This window comes from Macrobrachium nipponense, chromosome 44 (genome assembly GCF_015104395.2).
Source record: "Macrobrachium nipponense isolate FS-2020 chromosome 44, ASM1510439v2, whole genome shotgun sequence".
NCBI classification, from domain to species: domain Eukaryota; kingdom Metazoa; phylum Arthropoda; class Malacostraca; order Decapoda; family Palaemonidae; genus Macrobrachium; species Macrobrachium nipponense.
In genome coordinates this window covers 14,258,068-14,278,177 of record NC_087221.1, presented here as the reverse complement: position 1 = coordinate 14,278,177, position 20,110 = coordinate 14,258,068, and the positions used below count along the sequence as shown (strand labels likewise).

The 20,110-nt window shown below is 39.3% G+C and overlaps 1 protein-coding gene across 3 annotated transcripts; it reads right to left on the bottom strand.

Moving 5' to 3' along the window:
- Positions 1–6,528: 6,528 nt before the first annotated feature.
- LOC135204037 (cytochrome c1-like) lies at positions 6,529–17,845 on the bottom strand. Of its 3 annotated transcripts, none has more exons than XM_064233986.1 (6): positions 17,688–17,845; positions 12,302–12,379; positions 11,819–12,070; positions 11,114–11,190; positions 9,926–9,987; positions 6,529–8,085 (listed from the first exon to the last, which is right to left on the bottom strand). In XM_064233986.1, exons 1-5 carry the CDS (start codon positions 17,794–17,796, stop codon positions 9,985–9,987), a joined length of 519 nt encoding a protein of 172 aa, XP_064090056.1. In that variant the 5' UTR covers positions 17,797–17,845; the 3' UTR covers positions 6,529–8,085; positions 9,926–9,984. The 3 variants fall into 3 exon arrangements, with proteins under 3 accessions (XP_064090056.1, XP_064090055.1, XP_064090057.1); XM_064233985.1 differs by having other exon boundaries at positions 6,529–8,082; XM_064233987.1 differs by having other exon boundaries at positions 6,529–8,082; positions 11,819–12,067.
- Positions 17,846–20,110: the final 2,265 nt, after the last annotated feature.

Genomic DNA, 20,110 nt, shown 5'->3' with positions numbered 1-20,110 from the left:
ACTCTATCGGACGGAACTAAGAACAACGCGACTTGATGATTAGATACAATAAAATATAGGGAAAAGCATTATCATTACACACCTATAAAATTGAAAATATGTACAGCAGTTATTAATTGGTTGAATCAGTGTATATGTGTGTGATGTTAACTGACATATACAAATTAACTTTTAAACCAATATTACTATCGTCACTGTTGCTATAATTATCTGTCTATATCAATATTTGATGGAAAAGAATAAGCATCATGATCAAAAGCCATTATCATAAAAATTTACAATATAAACAAAGATTTATATAAATTTTCGAACGATATAAATTCAAGATATGAAAGCCTCCCTGGTCCCGCCCCCCGGGGCTGACGGAAGGTTTACAATTATGCTATTTTGATACCTATGATTAAGAGAAATCTGGCATCTTTTATGTCCAAGAGTGAGCTGAAGTGCCTCAGTGGCGTGGTTGGTATGGTGTTGGTGTTCCACCTTGGTGGTCGCGGGTTCGATTCTCGTCCATTCCATTGAGGAGTGAGAGATGTGTATTTCTGGTGATAGAAGTTCACTCTCGACATGGTTCGGAAGTCACGTAAAGCCATTGGTCCCGTTTGAATAACCACTGGTTCCATGCAACGTAAAAGCACCATACAAACAAACAAACAAACAAGAGTGAGCTGAATGGCTGGTGAGACTGTTGACGTCACTGAAATAGAGCTAGGGGGAGGGGCTAAATTAACAGCGATATTTTAAAATAAAGCGTCGATCATATCGACGTCGTCCTTACGTGGCATATAAATTGTCGATTTTAGCGACGCGCCCCACCTTGTGGGTTAATGGACTAATTACGGCCGCTCACCTTCAGAGAACCTTTATGCTAAGGTCACACATTCACATATCAACGCACGCACACCCACGCAGGAGTGGAAATTGGTAGTTGGCAACAGCTTACGTCAGTAAACAGTAAATGTTTCGTAAATATACGTAAATTCATGGACGTACGGTGATGGGTCGTCTGGGTGCTAAGGAGCTTAGCACCCAGACGACCCATCACCGTACATCCATGATTTTACGTAGCCCACTCCAGTTTTGAAATGTTCAAAACAAGTCGTGGGTGGTCATGCCAAATGTCACCTAACGTAGCTCCAGGCATTGCATGTGGGACCCACGGTGACTGCAGCGGGGTAGGCGCTGGGGTCACCAGCATTGTTCGCCGACGCTGTTTTCTTCCCGCTGCGAAGCACGTGGGCCTCCTAATTGCACTGTAGCCTACGGAGAAACCAATTCGCACATTTACAACCCTGTACGACATGGCAATGCGGTAGCGTGGTATAAAAGGTCAGGTCGATGCCCTCAGGCCAGCTGTTGTTTCCATCTCCGAGACCAGCAGTCTTCTCTAAGTACTCTCCGCAACACCCTTCAAGATGCCGAACCTCACAAAATGATCAAGGAAGGGACCATCACCGTCACATCTTGCAGGACTTTCTTTCGGCCCGGAGAAGACTCTTACAGCCACTCCTGAAGACACTCAGAACGAGGGAAATGTCATCTTCCACCTACAGGAGTTGGAGTTGGATGAGATACAGAGTGATGACAGCGACACAGAAACTCTCCATTAAGCTACCCCCATTGACGACAGACAGAACGTTCCCTTGATCGAGTGTAGGACAGCCAAGACGTTGAGGACGATGTGCCACTGGGGCATAAGAAGAACCTCTGTGTCACCCTGTCGGACAAAAATGAGAGGCTGGTGGGTGAGTGGCTCGAGCACGAGGCCCAATTCATATACAACAAGGGGATGGCTGCCTACAAGGACAAAGCCAAGGTGTGGAAGGCCTTTGATGACAAGGGCAAATCACTTAGGCCACCAGTGACTGGCAACGAGCTCCAGACGTGGTTCACGTCCCTCAAGAGCCGCTTCGGATGCCTCACCACTGAGAAGAGTAGTGAAGGGGCGAGCAGACGACTGACGGACTGGGAGAAGTGGATATTGAGCATATTCCACTTCCTCAAGCCCCACATTGTCCGTCAGAAGCCCAAGATGTTGGGACTACCTATGGTATGTATATTATAATGTCTGACTAAATTTTTTTTATCTGTTGAAAATATACAATATTTTACAGTACATGCAGAATTCTATCAAAGTGAATTTACAACCTTGATTTTCAGAAGTGCAATGTTTTTACATTCTCTCATACATGTTCCACCACTTTACAGTGTGCTCTGTTTACAGGCCAGCCCTTTTGTACCTTACGGCCCCACAACGGTGGGCGTGGTACCGACGTGAAGTTGATGTACATAGAATGTTACACTATCGGCGTAAGTAAGTTGGTGCGCCGTGCTTTGCAACGCAAAATCTTGGGGATGTGTAGAACTTGGCCGGGCCATTTCCAGGTAGGCGTCCAACCTTGCTTGCGTTGCGCATACATTTGTGGCGCAATTTCGTCAGCCCGTGTCCTGTTTACGAGCTGTTCAAGGTCATTTCACCGCAATGATGCCCACGATCCGCATATGTGGGCATACACCGTCGAGATACATGAATGTGTGACCCCAGCATTAGGGGACTCAATACGGCACCACAGTTTAGGTCTCTGAAAGCTCCATTCAGAGGATGACACAGACACCATTAACGGACACCCATCACAGCACAACTTCTCAGTGTGTTTTGATGTTTTTTGAGGATGGGTAGCTGGGTGCTGGTCAGCCAACACAAAATCAGGCGGTGGTCCAGAAACAACCATCCGACGTCGCTGCCTGTAGTCTTCCTCAGCCCACCAACACCTCTGCCGCACCTGTGGGGCTCCACTACCCGCCGATGCCACTACCTGGGGGCTTCCTCGACCTGCCGACACCCCTGCCTCACCTGTGGTTCTGCACTGCCCCCGGATGCTGCTGCTGCTGCTGCACTGGGGACTTCCTCAGCCCAACCTATGCCGCCGCTGCACCTGGGGGTCCCACGGCCTGTCCCACGCCGCCACCACACACAATGCAGCCCCCTCCGCAGTCTTAGTTGCCCTCAGTCAACAGAACCCCTCAGGCAACTGCCAAGGGAGGCATCCTGTCAGCCAGAAACGCTGAAGGACTCTACATTCGGTAATGCCCCACAACAAGTGTCACAGGGACGCAGGGTCTCCTCCTGCCTCCTAGATATTTTTCATCCAATCATTATTCCATAATCATTGTCTTCGGGGGAGTATTTGTAAGGAAAACGCTTTTTCTATATTTTAATTGTTTCATTATCTAGCCGCCTTGTTCCTTTAACCATTCTATAGAGCGTTCTGCGCCCTTTCTGCCGATGTATAACTCTTGTAATTCCATTATCTGTATGTCTTATTATTTTGTTTGTTTATTTGTATGGTGTTTTTACGTAGCATGGAACCAGTGGTTATTCAGCAACGGGACCAACGGCTTTACGTGACTTCCGAACCACGTCGATAGTGAGCTTCTATCACCAGAAATAGTATGTCTTATTATCTTTAAATGTATGTCTGTAAGAAAACACAAATCTACTGTCTCAAGAGTCATTTCTGCCGTCAGTGCGAGTCGGTACTACTTATCCGTCTGCACCCGTATATGTCAACCCAGTTCGTCTGTAATAAATCTCTACGGGCTGCTCTAGGAGCAAGAGCCCATGCTGGAATAAGGCCAGCTTAATCTCAAATAACAACGTAATAAATCATCAGTACCCAGCTACCTGTCTTACTACTCAGTCCTCACATTCTCTTCATTTTGTTTAATTAGTTTGAAAAAATTTTGATTGTATAATCATTTTAATCTAACACTTGTGAATTAATTTGCATTTAACTAAATTTAATTTCAAATTTGATTATTGTTTTATAATTTGAATTTTTTAAGAAAATTAATTTGATTAATTTCCTTAAACTGATTAAATTTTGTTTAGTTATTAACAACAAAATTACCTGAGATTGTGAATTTCACTTATAAATTTTGAATTTAGAAATAAATATTTGTATTTAACATTTTTATGAGCGTATCATTTACCACCAGAATGTTTTATTTTTATTTTAGTAGAAATATAGTGGTAATTGTGCCGTTTTCCTCAAGTGAATTAGAACCAGGGAAATACTTAGATTTAAAATTGTTGAAGGAGTGATGCCCTTAAATGAAGATTACCTCACATCTCTTTTAATGAACTTAGTCTGATTGTTTTCTTGATTGTTAAGTTCTATAAGGAATCACTGTTACCTTTAGAGTAGTCAGTCGTTTGGTATTTGTGATGAAGGTTCAGGTATCTGGCTGTAGTGAGGTAAACAGTAACCAGGTAGTACTTGATCCAACTGTGCACCAAGTATAAATGGTGTCCCATTTATACTTTATACTAACAAGTACAAATGGTAAAGTGTAGTAACCAGATGCTTGGGATTTCGTCACAATATACGTATGTCATGGATTGTGGTAAGTACAGGGGAATTTAACAGTGCATGGATAGAGAGGATACTGTATGAGAGATTGATTGTAAAGATCGGGAAACAGCAGTATGGATTCATGAGAAGAAGTGGGACGGTGGATACCATCTACCTAGTAAGACAGCTACAGGAAAAGATGATGGAGGGAAACCAGGAGCTCTATTGTACATTTATAGACCTACAGAAAACATACAATATAGAATCCCAAGATAAATGATGTTTTGGTGTTTAAGGAAGCGTTAAGTCCCAGAAAAGTTGGTTGGCTGGTCGAGATAACATATCAAAGAAAGAGCACAAAAGTAATAACAGCAGTTGGGGAAACAGAAAATTTTGAAGCTAGTGTTGAATTACACCAGGGGTCAGCATTAAGCCCTTTTTTGTTTGTGTTGGTCATGGATATAAGCGAAGAGATCAGGAATGGAGAGTTGTGGGAGTTGTATGCTGATGACCTGGTGATTACTGCTGAAAATGAATAAGACCTATAGAGAAAGGCTGGAGAGTGGCAGGAGTCTTTAGAGAGGGGTGGCTTATAGGTGGATGTGAATGAAACAGAAGTTTTGGTGCGCAGTAGGGAAAATCGATCCAGAATAGTATTTAAAAAAAAAAAAAGCTCGATTCTAAAACAAGTGACAAAGTTTAAATACTTAGGATCTACCTTAAGCCAAGAGGGAGGATGCAAGACTAAACTTGACAGTAGGATAAAAGCTGCAGTAGTATGTGATAAGAAAATGTCAATCACACTAAAAGTAAAGATCTACAGCACAGGGATAAGACCAGTGTCAATGTATGGATCAGAAACATGAAACATGGGCTCTTAAAAAAGTTGGTAAAGCTTGAGAGAGCAGTTCAGAATGCCGAGGTGGATTATATGAATATCGCTGCTTGAGAGATTGGAAAATGACGAGATAAGAAGGGCAGGCAGGTTTAGTAAAGATCACAGAGGTGATAAGAGAGGCACGATTGAAATGGCATGGGTATGTGCTGAGGATGAATGATGGGGAGAGAGTAAAGAGGGCTTGGGAGGAACCTGTTAGTAGTAGATCAAGGAGGAGACAGAATTAGATGGCAAGAGTGTGAGGGAAGATAAGGAGAGAAAAGGTATGGTGGAGGATGATTAATTTTCTTTTTTTTGGATAGCAGTGAAGGTGCATCACGCAACAGACCCCTTAGTGTAGGGATAACAGATCGAAGCTTGAATTTACCCTACACGTCTTATGACCCCTGTACTGTATGCAAAGTATCATTTCAGACTTAGTTCTGCCATAAAAATGACACAGTTGTACATCTCCCTTTGCCCCAAAGTGTGTGCAAAGAAAACCATAGTAATGAAGATAAAACCTTGTAAGGTCGAAATTATAATTTTCCCACTTGAGAACCAAGGGTTGTATCCACATTAAAGAATTTGTCGAGTAAATCTGGAGTTATTTGAATCTAAAAAATATACGTTGTCCAAACAGGACTCTGAAGCTTGTGCAAACACGAGCAAGTGCATACAATCCTCATGTTTAATTGTATGGTGCTTTTACATTGCATGGAACCAGTATGGTTATTCAGCAACGGGACCGACTGCTTCACGTTACTTCCGAACCACGTCGAGAGTGAACTTCTATAACCAGAACTACACATCTCTCACTCCTCAATGGAATGGCCGAGAATCGAACCAGCGACCACCAAGATGGAACGCCAATACCATACCAACCACGCTGCTACAATCCCAGTATGACTGAATGCAAACAACTGTAGGATGGTTTGTTCATTGCATTAATTATAGCCTTTAGGTATTCCACTGCTAATATAGACCATGTTTTGTTCAATCTTTCATGAAGGTCTAGTGTCAGTATTATGTAATTAATATCCACTTTAAAAATACTAGCCAAAGCCTGCAAGAACCGTCTGATGTAAAGACCACAAACCTGGAAACCACATTCTTGAAAAATACTGATTGGAATAGAGGTGACTAAAAACGCCCCACCTCAACTCCGCATGGCCAACCTACAAAGGTTTACCCAAAAGACGTTAAATTAATATTCTCATTAACGATTTAGTTACTGCTATTACAGAAGTTAAAACTCTTGACCCTTGCAGTAAGGAGTGTATTGAAACTCACAACTGAACAAAGATTTTATTGTAGATTGAAACAGACACGATTCTTATTCTTAAAAGCTACAGGCTTCTCCTCAATAAGGAAGGCCGTGCACTTAATTGAAAAAAATACAATAGTGTTTTTCATATGAAATCTTATCCTGTTCTAAAACACACTTTGACTACTATTACACAAGCCAATCACACCTCTCAACCATCTAGTCATATATTCAAGTACCATGAAACCACTTTCAGCTCCTTCCAAAGAGGAAAGGACTGGGATAACTGAATTGTTAGAGTTACCAGTCTTATCAAACACTCAATCTGCATTTTCAACCTCATGGTCACGACATACACATCCACTTTCACACATGAGCTATAGTATAAACATTCTGACTACAGTAATAAACTAATCTTCCTATGAATTTTGCAAAGGGTTAACCACTAATCAAGTGCTCTACAATGCCACATTTTTGGATTCAAAAGTACAGGCAAATAAATAGTGGATATGTTTGGAGTGGCTTCTTTAATATGAAAGTAAAGTGCCTCCTTATCAAAATGAACATAAGGTATTCAACAATAAAAATAAAATTACTTTAAATATTTTATTTTTCCTAAAAATTACAATGTCTAGTATGTCGGAATAATAAAATACTCTGAAAAATGCTTTGAAAGCTGGTTCTAGTGCATTAAAAACTCAATAGAACAAAAATTAGCACCATCTAAGGGAATTATCATTACTTTCAAGACTTTAGCTCAATAATAAATTTTGATTAAATGATCCAAACATATATCAAGCAGAAAACAAATTCAATAAATCTGAAATTCAAAATCCTCCAAAAATGGTGGCAAAGCTAGAAATATTAAGTGTTCCTCGTAAGAGGAGATACAAAGTAGTAGTACCTCAGGCTTTGTCGTCGACTTAACGGAATAATTCTTTAATCCACTTCTATCCGCTAAATGATCGTGCCACAAAGAACTACCACCCATTCCATATCTCCAAAACGACGAACTTTGTACATATTTTTTTTTTTACTTTTAATTACAGGTAGGTACTGAAGTGGACTTGGTTTTATAGCTCAAAGTCATTTAAGCTACAATATTGTAGGTACTGTAATTACTTTGAAGTTTTCTCGTAGTGTATTGAGATCTTTCATCAGCAAGGCATTATGAGATCTTTTTCATAGTTAATAACCTGAAGGCTTTTAAAGATAGCTACAATGACTTTGACTTTTGATGGAAACCCACTGCTGAAGACACAAGGCAGAACACTCAACAGAGATGAACCAATTTTTCAAAGCATCAATGCATAAAATGTATAAAAAGAAAAATCAAAAACTTAATGTATAAACACATATACAGAAAAAATATACACTTCAGGGAGGCGCTACTCATCCAACTTAAACCTAAGGAGACGTTCACACAAACTTAAAACCTATAATTTGGTAAGACTCAGCAATGGGTTTGAACACCAATTCACTTCACAAAAGGTACACTCTATTCCACTTTTGGTTCAGGTGAGGCTGGATCTTACTATGTCACTCACGCATCAACCCCCTTCACCTGGGGAGCAAATCCAGGACTGCTGGGGAAAAAAGGGAAAAATTATTGCATAAATTACATTAACTGTGAAGGTTAAATGTAAAAAATCCACCTGCAGTGAATATTAAAATGAACCAATATTTACAGAGTTTGTGACAGTGCCTTGATGCACCCTTGAACATACAAGAAAACACTACCATTATGGCAATATTACAGTTATCTTAAACAAATAGCAATTTGTACCTTTTACTTATTGCTAAAAGGCAGCTTACACTATATGAAGCTTATTGGTCATGTGACTAATACAGTAGGATCTTGGTTCGTCATATCTGATCTAGGTCATTTAGAGGTTACGTCACGTGGTTATGTCCACAATCTTCAATACATTTATAAATTTATATCTGACAAACTTAAAATTCACAAAGGAACCAGTTTGCTGCAGAAAGGACAATAGTGTCTCGCAGCAGAATATGGCATTGGCCACTTGCTCTCTCTACGTCATCTCATATAGTTTCATTCACTCATTTGTATTGCTTTTTTGGGAAATATTTTGTAATTACATTATGGCTTCTAAGCGTAAGGTTGAATCTTCTGACAGCAGTGCTAGTGCTGGACAATGGCCCTGGCCGCTTGGATAACTTTTATCCTAATGTCAAGGTGGTTTTTCTTCCACCTGATACTGCTTTCCTTTTACAGCCTAGGGGCCCTAGTGTCATTGCTTCTTTCAAGACCTACTACCTCAGGACACTTGCTATGGCTTTCAAGGCAAATGGCAAGAACAAGAACTTTACTCTAAAGGACTTTTGGAAATCTTACCACATCCTGCTGCTATGATTAACATTTCTGATTCTTGGGAAGTAGTTAAGCATAGACACTTGAATGGTGTGTGGAAAAAACTGTCCCCTCAATTTATGAATGATTGTCTTTGGGAGTCAGTTGAGGCTGTATTAAGAATGCTGCTGAACTGAGCAAGCAACTTGATTTGGAGGTGGAGGCTGATGATGTCACAGAGGTGTTGGCATCTCAAAGAATTACCTGCTGTGGTCCTCATACAACTAGAAGAGTAACTGACCGAAGAAGATAAAGATACACCTCAAGAGATTACAACAAAGTAGTTAGCAGATGGTTGGCCCTGATAGAAGAGGGATTGGCAAAGTTTGAGGCTCACGGACCACACCACTGCTAGGTAACACACCTAGGTTCCCAGAGCGGTCATGGATTCAAAGTGCTGTTACATGGAGATTTGGTTGAAGAAGAAGGTATCCCTCCAGCTTAGCCTATAACACTTCAAGAAGGTAGAGATGTCTGCAAGAGATCTCATACCTCTCCAGACTCATATGCTCTAGTGTTAGCTCCAACACCTGCACCTTGTGCAGAACTAGATGACCCTGGCCTCTGATCTCCAGCACCTTCCTCCACCAGGTAGCCTAGTTAAGCCTGTCCACCCCCCCCCCCCCCCCCCTCCTTACAACGACCAGTATTGCAAGCCAACCACAAGAGTACAGGATTGTTTCTGATTTACTGTACAGTAAATTTAAGGATAATATTTACCACTGTACTTATGATGTGCTCGGGAATCTTTTTTTTTATATTTTTACAGATTAATGTCATTACTATGTCTGCTTTCAGTTACGGACAAAATCAAGTTGTGTCCTTGCCACTGGATTGGATCTTGAACATAAACCAAGAACCTACTGTACAGCACACTTACAGATTGTAATAAAACAAAAATACGAAGTGGCCTTCAAGACCTGACAAAGGGACAGTTATGTCAATTATAGGTGTTATTAACTCTTAATCAAATATCGTAGAGCTGAACTCATTTTTTCTAAAAACTTATTTGATGTTAGTTAATCAACATTCTGAAACTTATTCATACTTACACTTTAACCCAATTGGTTTATTCCTCTCCAACACCAATCCTGAATGACATTCTCACAGTTTACTGAAAGAAAAAAAATTAAAAAAATAAAAAACAAAACAGGTATTTAAAATATTATTACCCTGAAGACTAGTCTTTTTGTTCTTGTAACAAAATAAATGCTTCACAAAATATCACAGGACAGTGGAGATTCCTTGGACATTATGGATTAAATATTTGAATAAATTGTACATCTTGTACTCATACAATTTAGGACAGACACTGATAAATTATTTACAGGATTTCATTCTTGGCCACAGCCTAAAGTAATTTTACCTAGTTATGAATTTTATTTTTTTTTAAACTTAGCTTGTTGCCCTAATTAACCTTTACAACTACTTTTTACATGGTTTACAGTAACTTATCATGTATTCAATAAACAGGTTCAATTTAGACAATTTACTGTAGTTTGTGTTCTACCTAAAAATGAAATAAAAAAATCATAAAGGGAGACAGAAAGCCATTGGCCTGCAACCTGCTTAACCTTGACACTAAAAGACAAGAGGCAATGGTGTTTTGTATAATAATAAACTCTCACCTGTCCTGTGCATAATACAGTAATAATTAAAATCGCACCATCCATTTTAGCAGCTACTTGTTATACAAAAATATCAAGCCAGAAGCATTTCAGGTACATGACAAACATTCAACAGCACAGCCATACATTCATAAATGGTTCCTGCTTAAAATTTAAATTCTCATACTTAATTCTGAATTTGATTCATATATTAAAACTTTTAGGAAGGACTAAGTCAAAATTTGTACTGAAGTATAATTCTATAAATGCTGGCAAGATAAAAATGTTCCCTTCTGCTATTGGGTGTAGACAGATATATTGAATCTGACATTCAATATGTCCCAACCACCACCTTCACACACTTAGGAATTTACAAAGTATTTTTTTAAAAGTTACCTCTAAATGTCCAAATTTAGCATAATTATAGCAGAGGAGGACCATACATCTAAACACAGCCAGAAACCCTTTATCTGGCCTCTATGCCTATGTTAATTCTTGAAGATCAAGAAAGTCTACATTAGCAGTTATGTCACCAGTATCCAACTTTAAAAATTTTTAATTTTTAATCAAATGTAACTTTCTTGATCACAGTTAGTATCAGTGAGAAAAAATCTATAATAAACTGCAATGTACCTTCCTCCCTCTGCCTTTACGCGGACGTCCTCTGGCTGCTGGTTTTGGTTCTTCTTTTACTTCTTCCTCTGCTGCAGCTGAAAACCATTAGTGTATATTAAATCACCAACTAGTGAACGGAACCTTATCATTCTATCAATTATTACCATCACAACTGGCTCAACTGCAACCTTGGTAACAGATTGCTACAACCCCAAGGGCTATATTAGGAAGGACAGCCCAGCACAGAAAAAGTAGGTCAAGAATAAAGAATACACTACAAACAAGAGATGATTAAGATAAACTGAAGAAAAATAAGATTTGCAACTTTTAGAGGTGAGCATTTCAATTACCAAGGATAAATGCACCCAGTTTGAACAAAGTTCCATTATTTAACAATTTATGAAAACTCAAATGATTTTGGCCACAGAAGAAAAACTGTAATAAATATTCAACTCATCAAAAGCAAAGGAAATACTATTAGCATTAACTTCACACCAAACACCAGTAGTATAATGTGCTGGATGGTATAGTCCGAGAAGAATTTAAAAGGGAAAGGATACTAAGCGTCATACTACAGTTTTCGTAGGGCTGAGCCTTGGTATTATTTAATCTCTAAATAATCATTTAACTAAATATATCCATCAGGCTGTAACTACCAGTTGGTAATATTGGAATCTTGATCCTAAACTTAAGAATTGTCACACCATCAGCTTAATCCCTTACCTCCATTTTCAGCAGCAGCTTCTTCTGCTGCTGGTTCCTCTTCCTTTGCTGCCTCAGGTTCTGCAGGGGCAGCTTCCTCTTCCTTAGCTGGTTCTTCTGCAGCCTCCTCTTCCTTTGCTGGTTCTTCCTCAGCAGCAGCTTCCTCTACCTCTGCTGGTTCTTCCTCTTTCTCTGCTTCTTCCTCTTCTCCTGCAGCATCTCCATTAGCATCACCATTGGCTTCACCATTCTCCTCTGCCACTTCCACTTCTGCTGGAAAGCAAAAATCTGATTTAAGAATAAACTTTACATAACAGCAATCTATCACTCAAAAAAATTTACTACTACGTATATCATTTATGCGTGTAACATTACAGATGACTACAGTTTTGCAACTTACAGTTACACACTTTATTCTTCATGTCCAGTTCAAGTTAAATAAAACAGTGATTAATGATGAATATACTGTACTGAGAGATGCAGTTCCAATAAGGTACTACTGACCTTTGTTTGCAGCTGCTGGCTCATTTTCCTTTTCGTCAACTGCTACTGGCTCAGTCTCAGCTACAGGTTCTTCAGGTTCTGTAAAAGTTTGAGATCTTAAGTGAAATTGGTAACCACACTTGATTAAAATGGTTAAAATAAAAAGTATTTCATGTCAAATGACTCCTCACCCAGCAAAAGTGGTCAGCTTCAATAGTTTATTTTCAACATTTAACCACATCAAGGCTAATCTTAAAACTACTGTTTGCATTGTTACCACCGAGAGGCAGTTCGCCAATAAACAAAGATCTCTCAAAAGGATTGGGCCTTACCAACGCCAACTGTGTCACGTACACAACCAATACTGGAGAATTGCCAATAAGCGAGATTTAGGTGCTCCTCCAAATGCAAGAGGTTTCACCTAACTAATTTTAAGCACTGTTCCATCCTCCACTAACATTCCTATACCAGCAAATATATGTGTAGTAACTAAATTGAACTAAGGCTACAAAAAATGGATAGTGCACAAGCATATAGTATGTAGAACTAAAGTGCAGTGAAGGGGGAAAAAAAAGGTGGGAAATTACACACAAAATTTTAATTAAAAAAAAAAAAATAATGTATATACCCCTAAAAGTGAAGATGTACAGACAAGATGCATTTCATCAGATTTACAATCTACTGGGTATGGTACATCAATCCATCATCATCATTCGTTTTCAATACTGTACTATATACTGCATCTTATACGTATTTGGCAGAGCAAAACAAAACTTACAATGCCTCATTTTCAAAAACCTTAAGTGCATGTCTCATTTTCCAATCTACCAGTCACCTGTTGTACATAGGTAAAAGTCTTGGCACAATATTACTATAAAAATACTTCAGTTGCAAAAAACAAAATCTGCAAATCTTAGTTACCATAATTTGCAAAACTAACTCTTGTAATCAAGCCACATAATGGAAGTAAACTCATGACCTACATACAACTGAATTCAATGATGGTATACTGTATACCTCTGTCCTAGGTTCTGGGTTATCTTCACATCTCAATGGGATGGCTTTCTCCAACAAATATGTGAATACATTTACACACGCGCACACATTGTACCACAACAAAACATGATTATGAGCAACAACTCACATTTTCGTGTATAAAGAATATACTAGTAAACTTCAAAAATTTGCCACTTCCCTACTTTAGAAATCCTGTGCGTACATGTAAATTGAAAAACCATTCAAATCCTTCCATCTTGCTGAAGCATTTTCCATGAGTAACCTAACTCAACCACATTCAAACAAATGAGTAATAAGATAGGATGGTCTGCTTCAGGGGATGCCAAATAAATTGTTAAGCAAAAAAAAAAAAAAGAGAAAAAAAAAAGAGAGAACGGACGAGAGAGGACGAGAGATTGATATGTAGAGGAGAGATGATGGGACGAGAGAGAGGAGGACGAGACGAGGTCTAAAGAGAGAGAGATGAATGACTGTGGGGAGAGAGAAGGACGATCGAACGAGGACATGAGAGAGCAGAATTTTGTATGGCAGACCAGCGCCAATTAGGGTGTGTGTGTTTGTGCAGGATTGTTTATGAAAGTGGCATGGCACCTACATGGATCTATCACAAAGTAGTGTTACATCTGATAAGATAGTAATGCAACTGGCAATTGAAGAATGGTATGGGAGGAAAGTTACTACAAAAGCAGAGCACATTAAGAAGAAAATGAATGAGTGACAGGTTTTATATTACCAAGGCTGTTCAAGATCTTAATAGAGAGATTCAAGATGTCAGGTAAATAAAGACATGGGAGCAAAATTTGAGTAAATGTAAGAAAAAGTACTAGCTCTTCTGTATGGAGTGAAGTGTGGATGATGTGGGTAGGGGTGTTGACAGGAATGGCTTGTGTGATATAAAAATGATCTTAAAAGTGAGAATATACAATACCAGAACACAAGGAGAGGAATACCATATAAAAATTATCTTAAAAGTGAGAAATATACAATACCAGAACACAAGGAGAGGAATACCAGAGTTGCTGAACAGATGGCATGGGTTTTGGTATTGGTAGGAGTGTCTTTTGTACCAAGAATAATGTGTACATGTGACAGGACAAAATGGCACCTTATATGTAGGGGGTTCAACGCACTATTAATGATCCTTCTGGTGAATTAGTCCAACAATGAGGAAATTTTTCCTAAAAGCACGTTGCATCCAAGTTAACTTCAAGCAACACCACAGAATAACATGTCAAACACAATCATAATCTATTTGCTAAACCCCTACTGATGAAAATTTACACAAGGATTGATTACTTCACATACCTACATGGAAGATTTTATTGCCACATGTCAACCCATTATATACTGTGCCATTTGCCTCTGACACTGCACATCCATGTTTCAAAAATAGCAAAACTTTCCAAGAACTGTTTCACTGTCACCCAGCTTTTACTAGTCTTATCTCCCTTCTTCAACACTTCAGTCATACCATCTCTTAAACCAGCCTATCATCCCCCATTCTTCCCAAACGACCAAACCACCTGAACAATGCCATTTTACCTAGAATTCAATCCCCACAGCACTTATACTACCTATCTTAAAACCAAACTAGTATACTATGCAAATCATTCATCTCACAAGGTTCACATATTTCTCCTTCAACATATAAACTTTCTTCCATAATGGAGTCTTTTCTAGAATCCCTTCATATCCTATTTTCTACAGACATAACTTAATTCCCTTTACAATAGTACTTGTTTCACGTATTCTGTACTCTCGTCTTATACTACAAGCGTGAATTATATGTATACTCCTCAAAAATCTATATAAATCAATCATTTCCATTGTGCCATTTTTCATATAAACACTGTTGCGGATTAAAAACGCTACATCATTAACCACTTCACACAGATACTCAGCAGGCTCACCATCAGCACATCAATCCACCTGAGCACACTTGTCATTCATCCTTATCCTGCATTCACTTATGTTTCCTGGACATCAAGGGCATCAATTGGTTCCCATTACTCTTCAAACACCATCTCTCACTCCCGTCCTTTCCTTCCATGTAACAGAACCATCCAAATGTAAGCAGAGCATCATTTCACCTAAGGTATCAATCAGCAACATTTGCTTTATCAACAGTCCTATAAATTCTTTTGCCATATGATGAAGTAGTATATGAAACAAGCAGTTCGTTCATCAATTTTTTTTTTCTAAACCCAAAGTTAAAGATAAAACTGTATGACATTTTCACTTTCCAACAAAATTGTTAACACATTCGTTTATGGCTCCTATAGCTCTCCTAAATTCCACCTTTTACTTCAAAAACTTTATCCGCACAATCTCTTTCTTATTAATTAATCTGTCAGCCTTATTGCTTTCTCGCCCAGTTCTAAAATACATTTATCTTTTTAAAACGTTACTTCTGAAATTTTTCAATCGCCCAAAAATACACCCAACAAACACTAGCACACCACTGCCGCACGTAACTTACAATACCGTCGGCCGAATTGTGTACGGCTGGTTTATAATTTTTAAAAAAAAGTTTGCAAAATTCAACAAGATGGAAAAAAAATCGGATAACAAATGATTGGCCGTAGAGCGAGTCTAGTGCTTTACAGAAAAATAACGCCTACGTGCACATTTCCTTAGAAATAAGTAGAAATTTATTTAGCACTACCGCATGTCGTTATATTTTGAGTCTCCTGGTCCGAAAGTTTTCCTTTAGTTTTAAAAAAGTAACTGAACGTCTACTTTACAAATTGAGATTGGTTATTTAAATACAAAACCATCTCGGAGGAGCAACACGAAACGTCGCATTCTTGGGAAGTTTGCTTAGATTTCTTTCCATTTCAATTATCCGCGTCACCGGTTCAGCGCGACGGAAACTACATTGCTTAAATATACTGCTGTTGAAGTTCAGCGCGACGGCAACTATATATTATTTACAAAACTACTGTAATTTCTATTCTCGTTCTCAAATGGCGTCTTGGGTTCGCTGTTTTCCGCACATACACATGCGTGAAATATCTGAAGTACATAATAAACAGAATACAATAGCAAATGTAACTGCCTCAAACTTGGAGTACAAATTTCTCGTTCATCACTTTCACCCGCTTAGTCGTCTCTAATAACGCTGATTTAGACATTCGTAACAAAGTAGCAACGATTGTGGTACCATGCAGCCTACCTTTATGCGCCGCTCAACGCGCCGTGAAATAACGTCGCTTACCCCCAAGGAACTTTAACTTATCATACAACCCTAGATCTCTGCTTTTATCAATTGTCATTCGATTATCAAAACATTAATTTGGTAAATACATATACTTAAAAGAAATTACCTATGTAGAAATGGTGACATCAAATTTTCAAGGTACCTTTGAGTCATTGGGACAGCGGAGGAAACCGGTATTAGCTGGTTAATTCTCAAGGGCCACTGGAAACCACTTTATTCAGATTTGGCCTTACTTCTTCCAATAACCAACGTGGGACCACCACTAAGGCAAAAGGTAGTTCCCAAAAAGCTGAACGGTGGGCCGACTTCCCGGGTCCTTTTAGCAGTTACTAGATCAGTTACACGGGTAGCATGCTCCTACGAATTATGCCCTATTTTCAGTGCCTTTTCAACACTAGAAAACTTTTCCCCGCAAATCTTAACAAACCCACGCTTACGAAATAATAGTTATAAAAAATAAATTCTTTATATTCAAAGGTTCATGGGGATCTTAAATTAAGCCAGCACTTACAACCTGGTTCTATTTCTCTTTAAATGCTGACAAACAATACACTACCGACTTCTAATATGGGTGGCAGGGATTGGCTGCCTTTTCATTTTGTACTATTCTAATTTCTATCGAACGACGTCTACACACTTTCACGGAACACTACATTTACTTACAAATCAATCGCACTTAAATAACCAAGAACCACCACCAGCTTGACTTTTAACCGGTCCTTCTAAATAAGCGGTGCGAAGCTAGGGGGAAGACACAGCTGGCGCCACCGTCTCGCCTCTCTCCGCTCCTCCTCTCTGTTATGCAAAAAGAACCTCCCAACCACCACGTGTCACAACCCACTCATCTGAGATCATGAACATTATTTTACGAAATTCTGTTTTAAAAAATAACTACTGTCATTGTGATTTGATAAAGTTTTGTTCCAAAACAATCCACCATAATAACGCCATGGGACACAGGGTGTATCATGACGTACTTTCAGCGGAATATTCAAATAATAAGACCACAATGGCGGAAGGGTTCTTGGGCGGTGCGCCCACGGGCTGCGCGAGTCGCCGCCGCCGAACATAGCAACAACTCGTAAATGTAAAGAGGGGCGGCATTCCGCCCAAGTGCGGGCGTGATGTTTTTCAGAAAATCGCTTACAGGTACAGCACGACTTCACCCACCTGGCTTCTTTGGTTTGGGTCCTCTCTTAGCTTTCTTGGCCACGGGGACATCTTTGATTTCGGGAGCTTTTCTTCTCCCGCTGACAGCGCTGCTCCGTGTAGTAGGCATCCTGACTCTTCGAGTTTCCGCGTCGTAGTGGCGCACTGGCGCTGGTTGGCAACAGCGGATTCGTCCGTTGGGAAAAATGTGTGCCACATGGAACCACCTTGACTGTCCATTTCACGTATTTTGCCAATGGTTTCTAACTTAAAGGGTATTCATTTATTTCTCCATATTTAATATTCACGTAAAAAGGTGTAACTAACTATGAAACTTTTACAGGTTAAAAATGACCTTGTAAATCAATTGTCATTATAGTACATGTGGCAGCACCGTAAAGCAAGGGGGTTTGGGGGGACAAACAAGTCTCCTTGGTTGATTATATAACGTCACCCCCCTACAAAGCCCCTCCTTCTAACCTTAGGGTTATATAATACTAAACATGATCGCTGTTAGTTGTCACTCCCCAAATTATTGTAGTCCTTCCATTTTAATACAACTGTTACTATTCTACTTGCAACAGTCATCGTAAGTTTTCAACAAAAAGAGAATTCAGCATCGTTTTGAGAACAGATTTTAAACGCGCAGATGATAACATTCAACATATTCGAGTAGGTCATCTTTGCTTTATTTTCAAGAATCTCTCTCTCTCTCTCTCTCTCTCTCTCTCTCTCTCTCTCTCTCTCTCTCTCTCTCTCTGACTTTAGCTTCGAAGGGTTGGAACCCTTTAGGTGAAAGTTTAACAACCACTATATTGATCTAGGGAAGATTGTCATGGAATCTGAGCACCACTGGCGAGATTTTCTTCTCTCGATAAAATGATGCTTTTCGATCGACGTCTAAAGATAAACAGAGATCAGGTCACCCACGAATGTGGCTCTTCAGCAGACAGCGAAAGAGTGAAAGTAAACTGACTATACTTCAGCCGCCATTGCGTTTTGAAGCTACCGACAAACCAGCATGACGTGAAACCGGATGACAGTCATTTTTGCAACTGCATAGATATGGATGGCCTATTCCGTGGTAGTCTTTGAAGGTTTTGTTATGAGGACAAGGAATTGGTATAAGGAAGCATTCCCTATGCCATTCAAGTAGTTCAGGAGGCTATTTTTGCATTCCAGGGAATAGCGTGGGTTTCACGAGAGGCGAGCGTCATGCCTGACATTTATTTGCAATGATGTGATGTGATACAATGCATTTCGTGATGTATTACTTTCTTCCAAGAATTGCCAACCCAGACAATGTATATGTGATGTTAACTTTATAGTATTACTTTGTATACAAGCTCGATAAGACCCAAATAAGGGTTAAGATTATGTCCATTAAAATGAATGTGAAAATCGATTTTGTTTCTAAAGGTCACCGGAATCACCTCATGTTTTCGAAAGAAAACACGAGGTTATCTTCTGTTGATTAAAACAGTGAATTGATAACGAATCTAACAATGAAGTGAGTTGCATTCAGAAACTGTATCTTAAGTCGTTCAAGGATAATGTTGTGATCTTTGACGGCGGGAAAAAAAAATTGTAAACGAGAGGAAAAAACGCAACAGTTTACGACTCCCCGTCAATAATGATTTTTGTGATACACTGTGGATTTACTTTGATGACGTTAAACGGTTAAAATTGTTGCTGCAAAAATCATTTGATATCTCGTTGGAGTCCAATTGGGGTCTCTTTGTTTTACACAGGGAATGTGGAGACTTTTCTCCTACTCTAATAGGTTACAGCTTGAGTTTCCGGCTCAAAAGGGAGATCTTACGTAATTTCTGTTTACATAAGATAAGCTCTGGAAAGGATGATCAATGGAGGAAGAGGGGCCAGACATTTTCCTATTGTATAGACATATAATAAAACGGGTAAGTGGAGCGCTCCTGGTCCTACTAACTTAAATGTCAACCCATAAAACTTGGACGCCGACTCTCTCTCTCTCTCTCTCCACACACACACACACACTATATGTATGTATATATATATATATATATATATATATATATATATATATATATATATATATATATATAAAGGAAATGGATTCATGGATTTTATGTTACAGGATTCTCCGTCATCCAAAGTTAATGACACCTGCAGACAACAACGTTGTAGCTATCTAGGGTTGGACCGCTCGTTCGTCAAGCGAGAGGCAGCAGGCAGAGGCAGCTCAAGGGAAGCTACCAAGCCTGTCAGAATGGGAGACTTTTACCCCCACTCTCGTAAACCCCCTTACCCTTGAATTACCCCCTCGCACATACACGCTCTCTCTCTCTCTCTCTCTCCTCTCTCTCTCTCTCTTAATAACTCAGGAAGATCCTTAGCGTACCAGCCGTATTATGACAAGTCATTTCCAAAAGCAATTCAAACCTACCCACGAGACGTAGTCGCTT